We start from the raw sequence: 21,933 nt of genomic DNA, 5'->3' as shown, positions 1-21,933 counted from the left end.
AATGCATTCCCACAGGCAAATTTGAGATCCATTTTTTTTTCATTTAAGGTGTGTGCATTACATTTTATATGTAGATACCTGTAGTCGAAAGGCCAACAAAATAAAGAATATCTCATTTTTTAGCTCTCACCCCCACTGTACTCAGGATCACAGTCCCCATACTTTTCTTTACGCACTACTACTGCTGCCTGAATCCACATAAGGAATATCATGCCTAAAATCAATGTTATTAGCCTAAGTTGTGTTAAAATACACCACTTATCACATATTGTTCAGATTTATTTTTTTGGGGCAGTTTTATATAGCGCGAACTTGACTTGAAGTTTTTGGAGCCCATTATATGAGCACCAGTTACATTACACAAGGGCACATTCGTTTTTGGAAGGCTCGGGGAGATTAAGTGATGTGCTTAAAATCACAGGATGTTGAGCCTGCAAACTTGGGTCAGCTGCAAAGTCGGCATCCCTTGTCGCATCTCATCCTCAATAATAATAATATTTAAAAGCTCTCTCATGTCCCTCAAGGCTGCTTGGCATTCATTTGAACGCAACACTGTAAATATGTCTTCTATACCTGTATTAGCCTAATTCTTGCACCTCTTATTTTATCTTTAAATTTGTAATTATCTTGATTGTATTTGTAACTTGTTAGGGTGTAATTCTCCTTGTGTAACGTACTTGGTTCTATTGTAAAGCGCTCTGACACCTTTGGGTAGTCAGCGCTATATAAAATTCAGACATGCCAACCCTTCCGATTAAGGGGTGAGACTACCGATTTGAAGGCTAGTCTCCTGCCTCCCGATTCCTACAAGCAAAAACCCGATTCCTCGTGGGTTTCAGCTGACAGGGCTTGCTATTGTGTAAAGTGCTAATTCCTCCAACAAAGAGTGGCGATGCAGGGGCTCTCGAAGGGAAACTGAAATTTGCTGAAACCCAACAAAAGCGTCATTAACAAGGGAATCGTCTTTTAAAGAACTGCGAAGTACGGGGGGTGCTGTTTCATCCCGGGCTGCCACAGGGGGGTGGGGGTGCATGCACTGCCAACAACCAGGCCAATGCCTAACACTTGCATCACCCTCTCTGCCTGCCTTATGCTCCATGCTTCTGAAAGGTAAGAAAAAAACGTGCATTTACGTTTCAAATGTCCAATCCTACAGCAGCACACTTCCAAAGCCCATACATGCAGTTAACCCGATTCAAAGCCCCATTCAAAATTGCATTAAATAAATAAAATTGTACCTCTTCATTTTTAACATGGCGTGCCTGCCTATGTTTACTTAAACTATCAGTCACGGCATCTGGAATGAATTTTAGAGTGCTTTCTTCTTATGTTTGGTATGTTAAGTATACACACCACAAGAAAAAAATACCAGCTTAGGGTGATTTTGTTTACCAATCGAGACTGGTCATGCCGGTAAATAAAACTGTCCAGGTGGCAACCCTACACCGCCCACCTCCTCCAACTTTAGGTATTGTTGCGCCCGAGACCAGCAGTATATGTTTTTAGCGAAAAGAGTAAAGTAAAACATTGCTTGTCAGTTCGTTACACTCAAACTTCAAAACTGATCGTGGTATGATCTCAAAATTGTTGAAGAGCCTCTGTAAGCTTCCGCATACTGGTTTGCAGTAGCCAATAGGTGAAAGCGGCTCACATCCAATCCGAGCTTGCGTTGTTCTTGGGTCAAAATCGAGAGAAAAAAAACTCGACCGGTTAGGTGGCGTTGCGTTCCTGGGTGACGTAGTGAAGTTCGGCAGACTGTTTGCGTGGCCCCGCCTCCTGCCAACTGGACCCGGAAGTGTGGGAGAGTTTGGTACCGAGAGGTGCTCGAGAGGCCCAGTATTCCGGCTCTGTAGTCCGGTGGGCGGCGCTCACGGGACCGAGCCGCCATGACCAACGGTGAGGGGGCAGGTCGAGGGCTCGTTAGTTGGGTCTCAGTGTGACCCTTTCTGTAAAACAGAGAGTAATCTTGCGCTTTCTGGCATTGGAGGAGATGGTCTCTACTGTTAACTATCAGTACTTGGTATCGAGGGTAGGACCTTTGTCCTATTTATTGGTAGTGGCGACTGCACAAGATTATTATCGATGTGGTATGCATTCAGTATGGAGAAAAGTGAGGGGTTTCTGTCATGTCTTTCTGAGTGTTTTTGCAGTGATTCCCTGGGTGCTCTATACATTGCTGCCGAGGTTTCAGATTGTCATGTGTGACGTTTCCATAATTTTAGAGTCATTATGAGTCACATTTCAATGACTATGAGCGACACTGTCTCGCTAGCAAAACCAAGGGTAAACCCATAAATATCAGAAATTACACACATATGAGTAATGAGAAACTAAGTTGATTGCTGCAAAGCGTTAGAAATGTAAACGACTTCCATTGATCAGAATCTAGCCAAAATTGCTGACAATAAATAAAGCAGACTGAAAGACCTTCATTATAATCGTCTGAGTGACTCTCTTACTCACCGCGACATGAGCAGTAAGCACGGCTGCATTAGAAACCTGAAAGTCGGAGATAGCATTTAGGTCACAGCTAAGCAGGCAACTGTAATTTACCCCAGGTCACCCGCACGACTCCTCCGGGGGCCTCGGTCCTGCTGAGGGTTCGCCGCTGGTGTGTCCCGGGTCCTGTATACCTTTTTCCTGCTCTGCTATGGTTTTTGTGGGTTACTGTATTTTGGTTTGATTGAGCTTTACTGTATTTTGGTTTTATTTGCTGTTGTTGTATATTCTTGGATGCTCCCTGTGCGCCCCTGCCCTCTGTGCCCCACCCTCCCCGCCGCTGGTCCCCCGCGGCCCCACCCCCTTTTCCTTTCTGGTCCCCTGCCTTCGCCCATTGGCCGCCCGCTCCCAGCTGCCCCCCCCTCCCACTTCGCCTCTTATGGAGGCTGCGCGGCAGCCGTGCCAAAGGCAAGTCCGTCTGCGCCTGGACCGCACCCAGCGCCAGAACTCCTGGACCCCGCGTCCCCCGCAATGCCAGACTGCACTACGACTCTAGCACCCTCCACGCACTCAACACCGAACAAGACCACCCCTGCTACCGGGCTACCCCGAAGCGCACCCTAGGGCCCTTCACCTGCCGGAACTGCAGATTCACCAGCATCCAGCCCACCAAACCACCAACCATTGAACCCAACCACCTCCGCTGCATCCTCCTCAACACTCGCTCCGTCCGCAAACACGCCATCAAACTCTGGGACCTCCTAGACTCCACCGCCCCGATGTCGCATTCCTGACGGAGACCTGGCTAAACGCCACCTCAGCACCGGACATTGCTATAGCCATCCCCCAGGGCTACAAGATCTCCTGCAGAGACTGCGCCAACGGAGTAGGAGGAGGAATCGACATCATCCACAAAGACAACATCAGAATCTCGACCAACACCGACCACACACTCACCTTTGGTCGGTGACTTAAATATTCATATGGATGTTCCTGAATCCCCTGAAGCCCGTAGGCTTGGGGATATTCTCGAGCTTGCTCAGCTCAAACAATGGGTGACCGCTCCGACGTATGCGGGTGGTCATCTGCTCGATCTGGTTTGCTCCAACTTCCCCATTCAGTCTGTGATCGTTGAAAAAACAACCTGGTCCGACCATGATCTGGTCAGGTTTATCTGGGAGAGGGCAGAACCTAGTCTCCCACCTCCCATTTGTCATCCTCAAAAGATCAATGTGGTGATCTGTATTGTGCAATGCCTGTTATCATTTCATCACTGAACTCTATGATGTCACCTATGGGGTTTTCATGTACTGAGCATTCCTCCCCAGTGTTCCCTGTTTGGCAGTTGCAGCTGCTGTGTCTTCCCTTCATGCTGGACGGCTCTCTTCTTCTGAATAAATCCCAAACTACTATTTCCTGCCTCCGCCTCATCTTTACATTGGCGACTGAGGATGGTCAGCTGTTCTTCAGCTGTCGTTTCAACTTACAGAACAACGTCTTCAAGCGAAGCGTTTTAAATTTCAGGACATTTTCTCTATTCACGATCCACTTTCATGTGAGTACTTTTACAAATATTTTTACGCGCTGTACCCATTGAGAGCCGTCGCAGCCGCAAGACTCTTTTCTTTTTAACTTGCCCCGCTACCATTTCTGCAAATCAAGCTTCCCTGCGTGCTACCAAGCGCACCACCAAGCTGCGTGTTACTCGGCTGCGTGTTATCAGCTTCATTTCCTGCGCCAACCCACCTTACTTCTACCAGCTGATTTCTACAATACTTTTCTACCGTCTTTTTTAAGACCTTTTTACCTTCACTCCTGCTCTGCCAGCGCTGCGTGTGCCTTCACCGCTTGTTCTTCCCCCTTCAAGCTGCGCTTCAGAATGATGACGTAGTAGAACTTCCTACTCACCTCACCAAGCGCCATCACGCATCACGCATCCTGGTCTCCATAACAACCTGCACGTCAAGACGCTCCTCTTCTTTGCCAGTCACCGCGTCACCACGACGTTCTTCCTGACCTTCAACGTCTTCACGTCACAAAGGCTTCGTCTGTTCTACTCTAGTCCTCATTGTATTTGCTGTGCTTTTCAGCTTCCATACGTCACTAAGACTTCAATCGCCGCAATCAAGTCTTCATTATCTCTACCGTGCACAGCCAATCAGTCATCAAGCTTTTGCTTTCGCTGATGCACACAGCCTTTGATATTTCGCCTTATTTATTCACTACGCTGATGTGCACAGCTCAAGCACACAGCGGAACAAGCACACAGCAAACAATTTCTTTCTTCTTACGCTCCTATTTAAAAAAAAAAAAAACTACTTCTCGCGCTGATGCGCACAGCCTATACTTACCATATCAACGTTTACTATATCAACGCTTACACGCTGATGTGCACAGCTTCTGCACGCTGATGTGCACAGCATCTGCACGCGACACGCTGACGTGCACAGCATCTACACGCTGATGTGCACAGCTTCTGCACACTGATGTGCACAGCATCTGCACGCATCTTGCACTTGGCAAAAGATTACTAACACATTTATGCTACCGTATTTACAATAGTTACTCTTTTTCTTTAAATATTTTTTTTTTGTTTTGTTCGCTTCATTGAACTTAAACCTTTTAATCCAAAGGGAAAAATAGAAGATCTTACAATGCAAAACGTATCTCCTCCTGCTCCATTTCTTCAGACTCCTGGAGATCCCCCTCTTGAATGGAAGCTTTGGTTGAGATCTTTCATGGCCTACTTAGGTGCAATCGATGGTCTCAGGTATCGTGCAGAAAGAAAAAAGAGTCTAATGTATTATCATCTTGGTGTGGAGGGGCAGAACGTTTTTGGCCACCTTCCTCCCTATGTTCCACCTACTGGTGAAGCTCCAGATGAATTCGACATAGCTATAGCTAAATTGGACAAGTACTTTGTTAAGACTAAAAACATGGTCGTACATCGTTATAAATTTTTCACCAGAGCTCAAAAACCCGAAGAAAGTATTGACACTTTTGTTACTGCCTTAAAAATACTTGCTTCTAAATGCGAATTTGACAACTTCACCTCTCAACTTATTAGGGATCAACTTGTTGCTCGCTGTTCCTGTAAACAAATCCAAGGGAAACTACTATCCTGCAAAGACCCTTCTCTAGATAAGGCTATTGACATAGCCAAAAGTATTGAAACATCCTTGGAAGATTCCAAACAATTAGAAGTTTCTCTCTCCAATACTTCTATTTCTAGTGCTGTTTCCACTAAAACGCCTGCTCCTACTAAGCCTTCTAATTTCATTCCTCGTGACTCTCGTGGTTATTTCAGAAGAATGGGAAACACCAGTACTAGAAGACCCTTTATGCCTAATAGACAATTCAGTCAAAGTACTTTTTGTTTTAGATGTGGTTCCTCTTACCATGTTTCCAATTTCAAAAATTGTCCTGCCGCCAAAGAACAATGCAGTCAATGTGGCAAAAATGGTCATTTCTCAAGGGTCTGTATGAGAGGTAGAAGAGGTAGTGTGCGTTGTGTCATGAATGAGAATGATTCCTCCCCTGATTTTAAATTCTCTTGAGCATTCAACTGAATATTCAGAATGTGATGTAACTAATCAGGAGTATGTAGTTGTGGTGAAAGACAATGAATGACATTGTTAGTCGTACTTTTCTTGTTCCTGATCCTGAAGTTGGCGCTATCATTGAAAAACATCATGTCCAACTACTTGTAGACACGGGTGCTCGCATCACTATTGTTTCCCATGAAAAATATTCTCATTTCTGGCAAGATAAGTATTTACTTCCCCCTGATGTTCTTTCTGTGGCCTTTGAAGGAAGCAGAATTAACCTTTTAGGTTATTTCTGGGCTGAAATTTCCATCTTTGGCAAATCTATTAAAGGGAAGGTTTATGTTGCCAAGTGAGGCATCAATGTTCTAGGTCTCATACATCAGGCAGAATTTGGTGTTACCATTAAACCTGGTTTACCCAACCCTGTATTTATTGAAGGGTGCAATCTTCCCTGTTCTTCATCTTCTGTCCCTGTATGCAACATTTTGAATGGCGAATTCTGGGAGCGCAAATATGAAAAAATCTTTGAAGATCGCCTTGGTAAGATCACTAATTTCCAACATTTTATCAAGGTCAAAGATGGTATTACCCCGGTTAAACACAAACTCAGAAATGTCCCACTCAGTATTAGAGAAGATTTGTCCAAACACCTAAAATCACTATGCGAACAAGAAATTATTGAAAAAGTAGAATCAACATTATGGCTTTCTCCCATTGTACTTGCCAGGAAAAGGTCTGGTGATCTTAGGATGTGTGTGGATTTACGCAGTCTTAATGAAGCTATCTGGGTCGATGGCTTTCCCCTTCCTCGCATTGAGGATTTGATAGCAAAAGTAGGCTCATCTACTTGGTTTTCCAAACTTGATTTAAAAGCGGCCTACCACCAGATTGAATTGCATCCTCTCTCACCACACCTCACCGCTTTCGTAACTCCTGATGGGCTTTTCCAATTTCGTCGCCTTCCTTTTGGGTTGGCTTCTGCCGCCGCTGTCTTCCAGCGAATCATGTCCGAAATGTTTGAGGAACTCTCTAATGTAGTCGTCTTCCAGGATGACATTCTTATTTTTACTCAAACTGAGAACGAGCATAACTTAGTCATTGACCAAGTTTTTAACATCCTGGAACGAAGGGGTGTAACTCTACAAAAGAGTAAGTGCGTATTCAAAACCAGAGAGGTAGAATATCTTGGTCATACCATTTCTGAGTGTGGCATCAAGCCCAGACCAGGCCTAGTCAAGAGTATTATTGAGGCTCCCGCCCCTTCTAACAAAGAACAACTTTTGTCCTTTCTCGGTCTTTGTGAGTTCTACTCAAAATTCATGAGAGATTACGCCAAGACCACTGAATGTTTTAGACTTTTACTGAAAAAGGGTGCCACCTTCAGCTGGTCTGATGAGTGTGAAAAGGGCTTTCAGCTCATAAAAGAACATATCACTAAAGCTCCTGCCCTTCAGCCTTTCAATGGGAATAGAGAAACTGTTGTCACTGTTGATGCCTGTGAATATGGCTTAGGAGCTGTCCTCTCACAATTGGCTTATGGTAAAGAATTTACCGTGGGGTTTGCCTCCAGGACTCTCTGTCCTGTTGAAAGAAAATATTCGGTCATTGAAAAAGAACTGCTGGCTTGCGCTTGGAGCGTTGAGAAATTCAAATCTTACTTATGGGGTAGACCATTTGTTCTTCAAACCGACCATCGACCTCTTGTCGACATTCTGTCAGGTAGAAATATCAAACGTACAACCGCACGATTGGCTAGACTTTCTACTAAATTGTTAGAATTCAACTTCAAAGTTATCTACATTCCTGGGGGGTAAAAACAAACGTGCAGACTGTTTGTCCAGGTTACCCATACAAGAACCTGACGAAAATGGGTGGGAAACTGAGATTGAGGAATGTTTTGTAGCCAACATTTCCCAAAATTCCATTTCTTTCGCTGAAAGTGATTGGGTCAAAGCTGTTGAGAATGATGCTGTACTTAAGGATGTAATTTCCTTCATACAAAAAGGTTGGCCCAAGGAAAAATCTCTTTCTCCCGAACTTCAGATATATTGGAAAATTAATTCAGAACTTTCTTTGGAAAATGGCAAAATTGTTAGGGGTGATAAATTTATTCCCCCTTTTGTTTACCGAGAGAAGATTATTGCTGATGCCCATTCTGGACATCTAGGAGCCACCATTACCAAGAGAAATGTCAGATCGAATTTCTGGTGGCCAAGAATGGACAATCAAATTGTGGATGCTATCAAACTCTACACGCTGCAACACCAGTGATAAAGTCCTTATTTTGGAAGGTGTTTGTGATTCTGTTGTTCCCCCACCCGTTAGAGCTTGGCAAAAAATTGGTCTGGATTTCCTGGGTCCATTTCATGTTCTTCCCAATACTTCCAAATACTTCTTGGTCCTTGTTGATCACCTCTCTAGGTGGGTCGAAGTTGAACCTATCAATGTTCCCAATTCTAAGAGTGTTATTGATTGCTTGAGCAAAATCTTCCTGAGGGAGGGTTGTCCGGAAGAAATTCTCACTGACAATGGGGTTCAATTCATTTCTAAGGAAATGGGTGTTTTCTTGAATAATTGCTGTATTAAACATACCAGAACTCCTTTGTACCATCCCCAGAGCAATGGCAAAACCGAGAGGTTTAATAGAGTTATTGTTGAATGTGTGCAGTCTGCCTTCAGGTCCAATAACTGTAAAAGATCTTATTTGGTCTTGTAGGATTTCTCCACATGTTGCTACGGGCTTTTCCCCTTTTGAACTGATGAGAGGAAGGAAAGCCTGTTCCCAGGCTTTCCCCTTTTGGATGGTCAAAAGTCTCCACAAGGGTTGTGATTTGGAAGAGGTGTGGGATTGTGCCAACAAAAAGTCTTCCAGCTCTCTGCCTTGCAATGTGGAACTAGGTAAGAAGTCTTTTCACAGTATTCGTGCTGGCGATTGGGTCAGGATTAAGAATCCTGTCATTGTTAAAAAGGGCTTTTCAAAGTTTCTTGATTCTCAGCAAGTTGTGGAAGTTCGCAAGAATGCTGTCAAATGGCAATTGGTGGAGCACTTCTCGTGTTGCTAAAGATCCTTCACGTGCAACTGCTCCTTCACCCAATGTCAATGTTGACAATGGGTTAAGGAAAAGCTCAAGAATGACTGTTAGGCCTAACAAGTTTCGTGATTATATCTGATTTACTTTTCACTGTAGTTTCACTCTGTTTTTTTTGTTTTTTTTAAAGAGGGGAGGTGTGTGGTGATCTGTATTGTGTAATGCCTGTTATTTCATCACTGAACTCTATGATGTCACCTATGGGGTTTTCCTGTACTGAGCATTCCTCCCCAGTGTTCCCTGTTTGGCAGTTGCAGCTGCTGTGTCTTCCCTTCATGCTGGACGGCTCTCTTCTTCTGAATAAATCCCAAACTACTATTTCCTGCCTCCGCCTCATCTTTACAATCAACCTGCCCACGTTCAGACAGGCCTTGTCCAGAACCCACCCAAAATCTAAGACGCTTCTGGACGATGCGGTCTGCGAGTTCAATGAGTGGGTACGGCAGGCGGTGACTGCCTCTACTAAGCATACCACGCTAACTAGAGCTAGACGCTCTCCCTCTCAACCTTGGTTCTCCGCTGAACTGAGGGAGATAAAATTGGGGTGCAAAAAACTTGAACGAGCGTGGAGATGTGGATATAGCGCTGAGGCCAAGTCCGCTCTACGGCTCGCCCAAAAAGACTATTATGCAGCCATCAAGGTAGCTAAGGGGAACTATTATGCAGGGCGCATCGCTAAAGCAGATAACAACAGCAGAGAGATCTTCGCTATTGTTAAAAGCTTTGTGTCACCTGTTGCTGATGCTGTTTCCCTGCCGTCCTCTGCGCAATGGTGCGAGGAGTTGTCCACCTTCTTTATCACTAAAATAGCGAGGATTCAGCAGGACCTTCTAGCGGCTCTTCCCGACGACTGCTTAGCAGCTGACTTGTGTCCTTCATTGGGTCCATGCCCGGGACAGCAGCTTATGAACTTCGCACCAATTGCGGAGTGTGCTGTTCTCCCTCTCCTCCAGTCCCTGAAATCCGGATCCCCAGCCGATCCGTGCCCATCCCGAGTGCTTTCGGAGGTGGCGGAAATAGTCTGCGCGGAGATCACGCAGATAGTGAATCTCTCCCTAGCCGCAGGCGAGGTGCCTCTAGTTTGGAAGCAGGCCAAACTTCTGCCGCTTCTGAAAAAACCGGGACTGGATGTGACGGTTCCCGGGAACTACCGTCCCATTTCCCTTTTACCGGCACTCACGAAAATCTGTGAGAAGGTGGTTCTTCAACAACTGGAGAGCTTTGTTGAAGCCTCCAATGCCCTCCACCCTGCTCAATCGGGCTTCAGGGCTGCATACAGCACCGAGACGGCGCTGGTGGAGATGACCGAGGCAATTCGGGACTGCCTAGACGGAGGTGGCAGAGCGGTCCTAATTTTATTGGACCTCTCTGCCGCGTTCAATACCGTCCCTTATGAGCTCCTCCTCGGCCGGCTGTCTGCCATTGGTATTGGGGGGGTTGTTCTAGACTGGCTATCCTCTTTTCTGTCTGACAGGACCCAGCAGGTCTGGATGCCTCCCCACGCCTCTGAGCCTAAACCATTACTTACAGGGGTCCCGCAGGGGTCCACTCTTAGCCCCTTACTGTTCAATGTTTACATCACCCCCCTGGTTTATCTAGCGGAACAGTTTGGGGCTGTTCACCTGGCCAGACGATAATCTGGATACGTCGGCAGTCCATCTGTGTTTGTCCTCTGTATTTCGCTGGCTAACGCAGGCCCAGCTGAAGTGCAACGAGGACAAATCTGAAGTGCTTTTTTATGGTTCCTTCCCCACCTCGTTCAAGAACACACTGTGGCCTCCCAACATTCCCAGCCCGAAAGAGATGGGGAGACCTGCCAAAAACCTTGGCATCTGGTTCTCAGAGGATCTCAGATTCGAAGACCATATTAAAAAGCTTACAGGCACCTGCTTTGCCACCCTGAGAATGCTCCGCAAATTTTTCCCCTTGCTCCCTAGGGATGCTAAGGAGACGATTGCTCGGGCGCTCATACTGGCAAGATTGGATTATGCGAATGCACTGTTCAGTGGCATTCCGGCCTATTTGGTGAAACGCCTGCAAATCATCCAGAATGCGGCTGTCCGTCTATTACTTAACATCCCTAGATGGAAGAGCGTCCGCGCTGAAATGCGCACGCTCCACTGGCTTCCGGTTGCACAGCGCATCCTGTTTAAATCTCTGGTGCTTGCGTTTCGTGCAACTCACAATCAAGGCCCCCTGTATTTGAGGAAGAGATTTACCAGTTATGCCCCTGTACGCACCCTCAGATCTTCCACTCTGTTCAAATTGTCCCTTCCCCGTTTCAGACGAGCTAGACTCGGTGGCCAATCGACCTCAGTGATCGTGGCTCGGGCCTGGAACGCTCTCCCTCTGCGCTCTACGTCAACAGTGGCTGCATTCAAAAAACACCTGAAAACACATTTGTTCAAGAGTGCAATCTAAGATGAGTTTTCGCTGTTTTACTGTCTACCTCTCCCCGTACTCACGCCAGGATACTCTCAAGTAACGGAGCGCGCTATAAAATGGTTTATACATACATATACATACCTTTGCCGAGCACATGCACTTCCATATCCACAACGACCCCAACCCCACCCTCTGAGGAACACTCGTCTATAGAGACCTCCCGGACCCCATCCACAGTTCAGCGACACCATCGCTGACCTCGTCAGCACCCATGTCCTTGCTTCCACGGACTACATCCTCCTCGGGGAATTGAAGTTCCACTTTGAGAACAACGACGACGCCAACTCCACCGCCCTGATCGACAACCTCGGACTCAAACAGCTCGTGACAACACCCACCCAAGCCGCGGGACATACGCTTGACCCCATCTTCTCCACAAGCCCTCACGTCTCCTTCAACCATACCACCGACCCCCACTGGACCGACCACAGATGCGTCCACTTCACCTTCAGGAAACCCACCACACACCACCGCACCCAACAGCTGCCACGCCGTTGCTGGGGCAAGGTCACCAAGGACCAACTGACTACCACCCTCGCCCTGAGACCACCCGCCGACCCAGACACCGCCGCGACCAACCTCAAACAATGGATCAACGACTGCGCAAACACCCCCGCCCCTCTCAAGACCTTCACAATCAACCACACCAACAAGAAAGCAGCCTGATTCGCTGAAGACCTCTGGATCTCCAAGCACACCTGTCGGAAGCTGGAGAAGAAATGGCTCCACGACCGAACACCAGACAGCCACACAGCCCACAAGAGCGCCACCCGCAGACACCACCAACTCATCAGGACCGCCAAGAGGACCACCTTCAAGGACCGCTTAGACAACAACGCACACAACACCAAAGAGCTCTTCAGCATCGTGAAAGAACTCTCCAACCCCAGCTCCAACACCAACGACATCTCACCATCACAAGACCTGTGCGACTCCCTGGCCACCTTCTTTCACAGCAAGATCACCGACATCCACGCCCGCTTCAACTCCGACACCCCGCACCCACCACTGAGTCCACCACCCAGTCCACCACCCCTACGATCACCACTCGCACCAGTCGCCTAACCGCCTGGTCCAACGTCAGCGACGAAGACACCATCAAAACCATGAACTCCATCCACTCCGGATCCCCTTCTGCCCCCTGCCCCCACCACGTCTTAAACAAAGCTAGCACAACCATCGCGCCCCACCTACGGAAAACAATCAACAGTTCTTTCGAGACTGCAACCTTCCTGGAAGCACGCCGAGATCAAGGCCCTTCTGAAGAAGCCCAAGGCAGACCCCAACGACCTGAAGAACTTCCGGCCCATCTCCCTGCTCCGTTCCCGGCAAAAGTGAGAGAAGATTGTCAACGAACAGCTAACCCGCTACCTCGAAGACAACGACATCCTGGACCCCTCCCAATTCGGCTTGCGCATCAACCACAGCACTGAGATCGCCCTCATCGCCACCACTGACGACATCAGGATCCTGATGGACAAAGGAGAAACAGCCGTCCTCATCCTCCTGGACCTATCAGCAGCCTTTGACACAGTCTGTCACGGCACCCTATCAGCACGCCTCCATGACGCAGGAATTCAAGAGAAGGCCCTACACAACACCGGACCCACATACCTCAACAACCGATTCAGCATCCACACCCCCACCCGTAACCTCCACTCAGCCAACCTCGCCCTCGCCACAGTTCCTCGTATCCGTAAAGCCACAGCCAGCGGCAGATCCTTCTCCTACCTCGCCGCCAAGACCTGGAACGCTCTCCCCACCAGCCTACGGCAGACTCGGGACCTGCTGGCCTTCAGAAAACTCCTCAAGACCTGGCTCTTCGATCAGTAGCGGCTCCCCCTCCCAGCGCCTTGTAGCACGCTTTATAAATGCAGTGATTGATTGATAATTTATGGGAAGGCACTGTGTTTGACATGATCCACACTTTACACATACAACTGGGTGGGCAGTTCACCTATGTTTGCACTGTCCTTTTCCATTCGTTGCATTTTAAGAAGATAAATCAAAAGTAGCCATTTAATTGGGCGCCTTGAATAAAACCGACACAGCCTACGCTATTTAACAAGACGCTCTAATAAATATTTGTTCCCTATGGGAGGGGGTTTGCTGTGCTAACTGATCTTGCCAGGCAGACTGAGGGTTTCTGAATTAAGTGAAGAATCCACCTTCATGTGCTGCGTCTGACTTTTTTCCCCTCTGCTTGTGCGGAAGAGAGACCTGCTGCTGTCAAGAACTGGGTGGGGGGTAGAGGGGGGATTTGGGGGGGGGTTGTGGCTCCATTACCAAGAAATAAAGCAGGCCACAAACCCCTACAGAGACCGGCTCTCCCAAAGCTCCACAGAGAGACACACGAGGCGCAGCGGAACACAGGCCATGAGGTGATATCAATCTAAAATAAACATTGACCTGATTCGGAACACTGACAACAACATTGGCTGGCCATAAGCAATGACTCTGCTGACTACCGTGGACTGCCTGGCTAAGTTCTGCAACAATGATTCTGCTTCTCAGCCCTGATTGTGCACATGTAGCCATGATGGCACCAGTGGGATCGGGTCCGGTAGCAGCCGCCGGATGCCGCAGGCATACAAGCTCTACCAAAAGTAAGTCATTATGGTTTGCCGCAGCCAGCCATGGGGATAGGCTCATGATTGTTCTAGCAGCTATCTTTGAACTCAACTGCGTGGCGGCTCACCCGCTCCCGCCGCAAGAGCCAAACCTGCCTAAAGTCACTTGCCAGTCTAGACACTAGGTAGCTATTGGGCGCTGGCCTGTCCTCCTCTGACGTCGGGGATATCGAGGCGCATCAGTGTACTTGTAACTTTTTAGCATTGTAGCCCACTCTCTGAGTAGCTGAACTGAGCTATAGCTGAGCCAGAGCCCCCAAGCCTGCCAGCAGCAGCGCACACAACGGCTGCCACTGCAGCTTGTATGATGCTTGTTGGACTTGGCCCTTAAGGCAGGTTCACCCCTAATCTTTTTGCTTTTAATCTGTGATCTGTGTGGATGATTTTCTGGTCTGTGCGCACTTTTTCTCTGTGTCCCAGAGTAAAGTGCGTGCACGTAGTTAGGCTGGCCTGCTCTCCCATAGGGATGCATGGGGAATGTCTGTGTCCCTAGTAGTTCCTGATGCGTGGGGAGTGCATGCTCGAATTTGGTATGTGCGAGTTCGTGGGAATGAATGCTTCGCAATGGTGTATGTGGTATGTGTGTGTCATGTGTAGAAATGCCATTTCTAGGACTTGGCAGATTAATGTAAAATATGCCTGCAGTGTGATTGGCTGGAGCTGGCTGGTGAGCCTGGCTCCAGGAAGGCTGGATGGGTCTGCCCGGTGGTGAGTGTGAGATTAGCATGTTGATGGCTTGGGAGGAGTGCACCTGGTCCCTGATGGGCCTGGACTTTCCCCACACAATGCTGGCTCCACCCCCTGTAGTGCGACTGATGACCCTAGCCCTGCCAGTGAATAGAGAGGGTGGTTGAGGTAAACAGAGTACTTCAAAACCAGCTGCAACTGGTTTTTCCGCCACCCTGCACCCTGAGACAAAGGGAATTTACTGTATAAGAAGGGGCTGTGTCCCCATACAATTTGTCCTTGGTTCTGCTTGTGGATCCTTGCCAGAGGGGGCTGCTGCTGCTGGGGCCAGGAGGACCGCCACTTGGCTGGTCTCCCTGCCTGGAGACCCAGTGTGCTGGCTCTGGCCCTGCCTTGCCCCTCTGCCTGCCTCCAGACCTTGCTGGAGCTTTGCTGTGCCTGGAAGCGCTCTTATTTTGATTTATAGCGCTAGGCGCGCTTTATTTTCCTTGTAGCGCTGGGCGCACTTCTCTTGGCGCTTGAGAGCGCTTTCCCTTGTTCCCGAGCGCTGGGGAGCGCTCGTTGTACAGCCGGTGCCCACCCGGCATCTGCCCGTTTGGATTTGCCGATTTTTGGCGAGCGAGTGTCCACCTCGCTTTATCTTTTAATTTAAAGCCGGTGCCCACCCGGCAGTGCCGTGCTGTTTTTAGTATTTACGAGCCAGTGCCCACCCGGCATTGCCCCGTAATCACCGCCGCAGCCCAGGATCATCGACAACCGTTGCCGGGCCGCTGCCTAGTGCGACCCGGAAGTCCCGCCTCCTGATCCCCAGGGCCGCGCTGCTATTGGCGTCCCCAGAGGAAGCCAGGCGGATTACCGAGGGACGAGGCCAGGCGGGAGACAGGAAGCCGCCTGCCGCGTCCTGCCGAGGCTCCCCGAGGAGAGAGGAGCCCCGTGCCGCCCCAGCGAGACAGCCGGTGAGTGGAGGGAAGGGAGGAGGCGTCGGGGCACATTGGCGGTGCCTGCCCCTCCCCTTCCGTGTGCGGGCCGAGCGAGGCCCTCGTTGTGTTTGAGCCCAGAGGCTCGTGGGGCATTGGCCATTCCTCGCTTGTTTCCCTAGCGGCCCCAGTTGGCAGAGGGCCGCTCCAACGATCCGTGGCAGTTGTTTGAGCCCCGAGGCTCTGGCGGCATTTTGTGCATTTAGAGTCCCCGTGAGGGACTCAAACGTGGCCGCATCTGTATTTACGAGCCCCGAGGCTCGAGGGGGCATTTTATTGATTTAGTGCGCTGAAGCTCTATAGTGCCTCATGTGATTTGCGAGCCCTGAGAGGCTCAAGGTGCCCTTCCTTCGCAGAGCCCTGAGAGGCTCTTGGGGGGCCCAGTTCGTTGGTTGTAGCCCCGAGGCTCCCACGCTGTGTATCCCCACCAGTGTTCTTGAGCCCACCTGGCTCCAACGTTTGCCCAGTTCTGTTTAACAACTGTACAGCACTTAGTGGACAGTTGCTACGTTTAGGCTTTGTGTTCTGTGCTGCCTGCGTAGACCCCCTGACACTGAGACTCAGGGCATTCAGCCCCTTTCGAGGCCAGTTGGCCTGAGGGACATTTCGAGTGTTGTGCTATGTGCACCCTGCGCATTGTAATTTATTGTTGATGTGATTCTTGCGCAAAAGTTATTTTTAAATTCTGCCTGTGCCTCTGGCACATTGTAAAGTTTGTGTGTTATCTAATGTGTTTTTATTATAATACAAAGGCTATTTTTTATATAACCTTGTGTGGAGTTTCCTTTGTGGTGGGCCTTGGGTTTTGTTGCTGGGGTGCGTGCGCAAATACTTAACTCATACCGCCTCCAGGTTTAGCCTTGCTGCTCGCGCCACGTTACCTAGAGGGTGAGCAGGGGTTACCTTGGCGTGTGACTCCCTTGCCCTGACTTAGAAGTGGTGATCCCTGACTGACTTTGGCGTGAGCCTTGGCCAGCCAGGGTCCCGTTTCTAACAATGCTTTATAATTATAGCAGCACTCCCAGCTTGACAGCTGAAGCGCCTTAATGCGTGACTTTGCATTTCAGTGCGGTGATGCAGATCACCACACTGAAATATGTTAGTCTAACGTCTGATGCATGGTACTTGGCAGAGCTGCCTGTCAGTGTCCATTGGTGGTGGGGAGCATATGCAATATTTGCTCCAAGTTTCTGTATGTTGATGAGAAGAGGGCCACTTACACATTCCTTTCAGTGCAGGTTCCTGTCATTTTACTTCTTGCAGGCATTCCTATAATGTGCACCCACAGTGAAGAGTTCTTCCCATTTTTCTGGTAGCTGGGGTCCTTTCATGTATAGGGGCAGTGGGGTTGACGCAGTTTGTTACACAGGTCTCTGTCTTATAACTTCATAGTGGGGCTTCTTTTTCATGTTTACTTGCAGAGGTTTGTCACGTTCAGGGTCCCTTGCTTTGTTGTCTTACTCTTTGTATTATATTACAGCATTTGTGTCACGTTTAGCACTCCTGTCTGGGGCGCCAACGTGCTTAACCACGCGGGCAGCACTCTGCACTGTGTGGATGTGTGTGATCTTTATTTTGAACCTCTGTGGGAAGTGTTTGTGTTGTGCATGATGACCAGCTAGATACTTTTGTGTTACGAGACTCAGTGATTGGTGGTGGAATGGATGTGGAATCAGAGATTTTCGAAATAGACTGTGTTACAATCCAGCTTTAAATAATTTTCATTATGATACGTCAAGTAAATAGATATGCCAAGATGCACTGTGTTTATTTCAAAATGTTTTAGGTTTAGCAGCGTGCCAGCGCTGCTCTGCGAGGCTTCTTGTGTCTGACTTGGGTCTGACTCCTCCCACACATTTGATTGGCTTTTGCGTGTGCCTTTCACTAATGAAAGCACGCAAATGGGTAAAGGAGGGTGCATGTCCTACCTCTTTTGTAATGTTCCCTCCCACTGCATTTTGCCTGCAGGAGTGAGCAGCGGCACGCAGGGTGGCAGCTGAATTCTTCGTGGGTCAGGTTACTATCTGTTATGTTAACTCCCAAGGCGTTTTGCCTGCGGGAGCAAGCGGACGTGCTTGCGTGCCTTCTTCCCACTGCTCACCCTCCCTCCCATTGTGTATGTAAACCTTCAGCCCCAGGACCCGACCCATATGCTCCTCTTGTTTTTCTTTTTTTTCTTTACCTGTCATCAGCTTGTTTGATGTTTTCTGTTTGATGAAGGGTTCCTGATGTGTGTGTTAGAATCTCTTTTGTTTGATTATTTGTTACTATGTTATATTTTCAGCTAGGCAGTGACCATTCCAATACGAATCGTCATACAAAACAGGATGAAGCTAAGATTTAAGGCTGGCTTTGTGGCTCAAGTTTGTGCTGCATTATGTTTACCATTGCCGTTTTGTGAGTTGATTGGAGCTGCCGCTCAGAGGGCATAAAGACACAAACATGAATTTATCTTCTAATCGGCAGATTTGTAGATACCGCTAAGAGTACAACTCAAGATATTTTTTTCCAGATTTCGGCCGCACAACTCCTGCAGCATTGCTCCTTGCCCCATTCCTCTCCCAGTGTTGCTGCTTATTTTTGCTAGCAGGGTCCACTCTTGTGACAGCTTTCAAATTCTGATGATTTTTAGCTATAATTTTCTCTTGTGGCCTGCAGTGGGTCTGCTGCGCTCTGAACCCAGTGTTAAATACAAGCCCGTAGGGCCTCTAGAGTACATAGTTCAGGTGGACTGGTGACTCTTGCCTGCTGCAGGAATGCAGTTCTTTGCCCAGCGTGTGTAGTGTTGTGCTGGATACGTTCTAGTGTTCCAGTATGTTTGTAACACACACTGAACACCCACCCACCACAGGAATCATCAGTCAGATGACCCTGACAATAAAAGGGGCCGAGCGCATGTGCCCTGGGCCAGTTATCCAACCCAACTAAGTGTGTCTGCGTCACCTCATTTATTAGTATGCGGGCATCGGGCCCAAATACCACATTGGCGAAGAGGGGGCTGCGCCCGTGCGTGCCGGGTGGTATCGCCGCCCCCCCTCCCCCCTGTGAACAGCGCCGGCTGCCGGGAGACCCGCGGGTCGTGTGACTAGCTCCGGGCCTGTATGTAGATTAGGAGGTGACCGGGATCCTACCCCGCACCTCATGTACCGGCCCGCGTGAAGCACAGAGGAGAAAGTGCAGGCCAAGCGGAGCCCACCCTCATCGGCCGCGAAGACTCGCCGGGCATGAGGTGCCACATGAGTGTGCAAAGTGTCCCCACACAGCTGGAGATCCGCCGGAGCCTACCCCTCATCCAGTGAGCCCTGGCTGCGGGACGTGGGGGCGAAGGACGATGCCCAAGGTTGGAGGACAGACAGTGGAGTAGCTAACCACTACCCCGTCCCCGCAACGAGAAATAAACTGCCCAATGCCCAAAGAACTGAGAAGCCTTTGGGGGTAGCGCAAACCTCCCCCACCCCGAGCAGCGTGTGAGGCTGCGGCGGTGGAGAAAAGGAGACATTGGGCAGCCTGTAGCCGTTCAAAGCAGCCAGCATAAACTGAAGCCAGCCCTCCCTCCGCCCTGTACAGTGTGTGAGCTGGGAGGCTGCGGCGGCCGGGCAGAGGAGAGCCAAGAGAATCGGTTGATGCAAGGAGGGGGGTGGTCAAGTGGCAGCCGGAGGACAGACTGCACGGCCCCAAATAGAGGACAGAGACTCACCGCGGTGAAGGGGGCAGTCCTGCAGTGGAGTCCGGCAGCATGCGTGTCTCTGGCGGCAGCCACGGGGAAGACAGAGCCTGCCGTGTGGTCCCAGCACGACCGGAGCAATTGAAAGCAGTAGAAGCGTCCGCGAGAACAAAGTGGCGGCGAGGCCTGCAGCGAGTGTAGTGGTGGGCCGTCAGTAAAGTGAGCAATGGACTGGGGGACTCCGAGAACAGTTTGTAATGGGGCTGGCGAGGAAGAGAAGCAAGAAGGCCTTAGCGCTCCCCCATACACACCAGCGCTGCATAGCAGAGCGCAGACGAGACAGGTATTTGGCCCCTATGTAGGAGCTGAGAAAGGCCTGCAGTGTGACAAAGCTGCAGAGGCTACAGAAGTTTCAATGGTAGGCGACCACTGCCATCTAGTAGCCGTTTTGCGCCACTGCAGCTCGAAACAAAGGACAGTAATAGTTTCAAGCACCAGGCTGCAACAAGGGAACCAGTTGCTGCAGCCTACAAGCAGTACAACGGCTACAATAACGTGAAGGACACTGGGGCACCAATATGATGCACAAAGCGAGTAAGATTCAGGCTGCTTAAGTGCTGGAAAAGAAAGGAGGCCAAGGCACCCCTACAGTGAGCAGACCACAGCAGCACACAAAAGAAAAGAGCAGTTTTGTCTGTAAGATAACAAAGGTTACCCAGGCATGAGTTACTACAAAAGGACAATGAGGACACAGCCAAGATTGCATAGTGCACACAGAGATGCCCAGTCAGGGACGTACAGAGAAGCGGCAGTTCAAAGCATCTGTGCAAACGTAGGATCAGTGGCAACTTTACAGTGAGCACAGCATGAGCAGCAAGCGCATGGTGTCAGGAAAAACTGAAGAGCGTCCAAGGTGAAAGGCAGCACCAGAACAAGAGCCGCAGAACCCACCAGCGGCGAGAAGGGAGCCCTGAACACAGTGAGACAGAAGTGCAGCGGTACCTGGTGGCCACAGGCCGCTGCAGCAGCGGAAACAAAGCAGGAGCACCACCAGAAACACAAGAGTGATTCAGGAACCAAGTGCCAAGCAAGTGCGGAGCAACACAGAGACAGCGGCTACAGCTCCGCTAATGAAGGACTCAACAATTAATTTAGCAATCATGCCTCAAATAAAATCACAAATGATAGATCAGGGAGGAGGCTAAACACAGGAGGAAGTGTCGACGTTTCGACCCAAGTAGATGCAGGCGTGGTATAAACCTTGCTAGAGGGTCTTCATCAGGACAGGGGATGCGGAAGGTGGGGCAATGAATCTGTATCATTTGTGATTTTATTTGAGGCATGATTGCTAAATTAATTGATGAGTTTTTTGTTCCATTGTGTTAACTTAACATTATTTCTGGTGTTTTCAGGTCTCAGTGACCCCTGTTCTAATTCCTATACTTTCACTATGCCAGCACTACCCTTCCCTACTCCACTTCTTAGGGGCATTATATGTGATTTATTATGTATTTATTTTATGAATGAATGTTTTACGATACACGTTGTGATTAAAAACAATGCTGTTATAATTGTCTTTGTATTCACCTAAGTGATTTTACGGTTGAGTTGATTGTGTGATTATCCGGGACCACTTTGTCTGTATCAATCTTCCGCCCAGGTCCCAGTGACTTCTTGGGTTAACCAGTGTTCTTGCAGCACTCCAGTAGATGGACGGCACAAGTCGCCGAAACATGAAGTCCCACTTAAGTAATGATAATACAAACACACGCACAGGTCTGGGGTTAAAAACCTATCATTTATTTATAGATCCCTGTCTGCTCTAATTTGATATATTTGCACCTCGAGACTCGAACACTTATTGCAACAAGCTATTAGCTGTTCGTTTCCCTCAGCTGTGTTGACTGGGGTGGAAGACGAAGTCTGTTTCTTGGACTCCCTCCAGGGCTAATGTAACAAGGCTGGTTATTTCTGCTTTCAGGCCTGTTTTTTTTTGGGGGGGGGATGCTTTCACTGTGTGTGAATGTCAGAACATGTCGATACTTTCAAGCTTCCTGAAATGTTACAGCAACACTGCATTTGGCCCAAATGCATGAAAATTCCTTTCTGTTCACATCAATTATATCTTTAGGCATGTGATGAAAGAATGAGTGTACCGTTAACGTTTGCTGTCGAGCTGCTCTGCTGCCTCTCTTTTGTGCCTAAAGGGGGGTCAGTCAGCAGTGGGCGATTTATAAAATAAATTAAGAACACTCAAATTGTGGCTTCGACAGTGCAGTGTCAATCACCAGAGAAGAGGGAAGTGGGCATGGGCACAGCAGAGCAGATCTCTAAAAATCCTAGATCTGTAATTGTCTTTTTCTCGAGGCGTAACTAATAATTGTGCAGACTACAATGCGGTACAACCCACGCTAAAGTTACTGATGGGGGAAGAAAGGGGGCCGTTTCTTATAG

The 21,933-nt window shown here is 48.9% G+C and overlaps 1 protein-coding gene across 1 annotated transcript in view; it reads left to right on the top strand.

Annotated features, from left to right (window-relative positions):
* The first annotated feature begins 1,660 nt into the window (after nt 1-1,660).
* Nucleotides 1,661-21,933, top strand: part of TMEM167B (transmembrane protein 167B) — an 86,259-nt gene continuing 65,986 nt past the window's right edge. The window contains exon 1 of the mRNA XM_086923182.1: nt 1,661-1,896. Within this exon, the coding sequence (XP_086779308.1) occupies nt 1,887-1,896 (10 nt within the window). The 5' untranslated portion in view covers nt 1,661-1,886. The remainder of the gene's footprint in view (nt 1,897-21,933) is intronic.

This window comes from Lissotriton vulgaris, chromosome 5 (genome assembly GCF_964263255.1).
Source record: "Lissotriton vulgaris chromosome 5, aLisVul1.2, whole genome shotgun sequence".
Taxonomy (NCBI): Eukaryota; Metazoa; Chordata; class Amphibia; order Caudata; family Salamandridae; genus Lissotriton; species Lissotriton vulgaris.
Note: the sequence above shows the minus strand (reverse complement) of the source record. Positions and strands in the feature narration are given on the sequence as shown.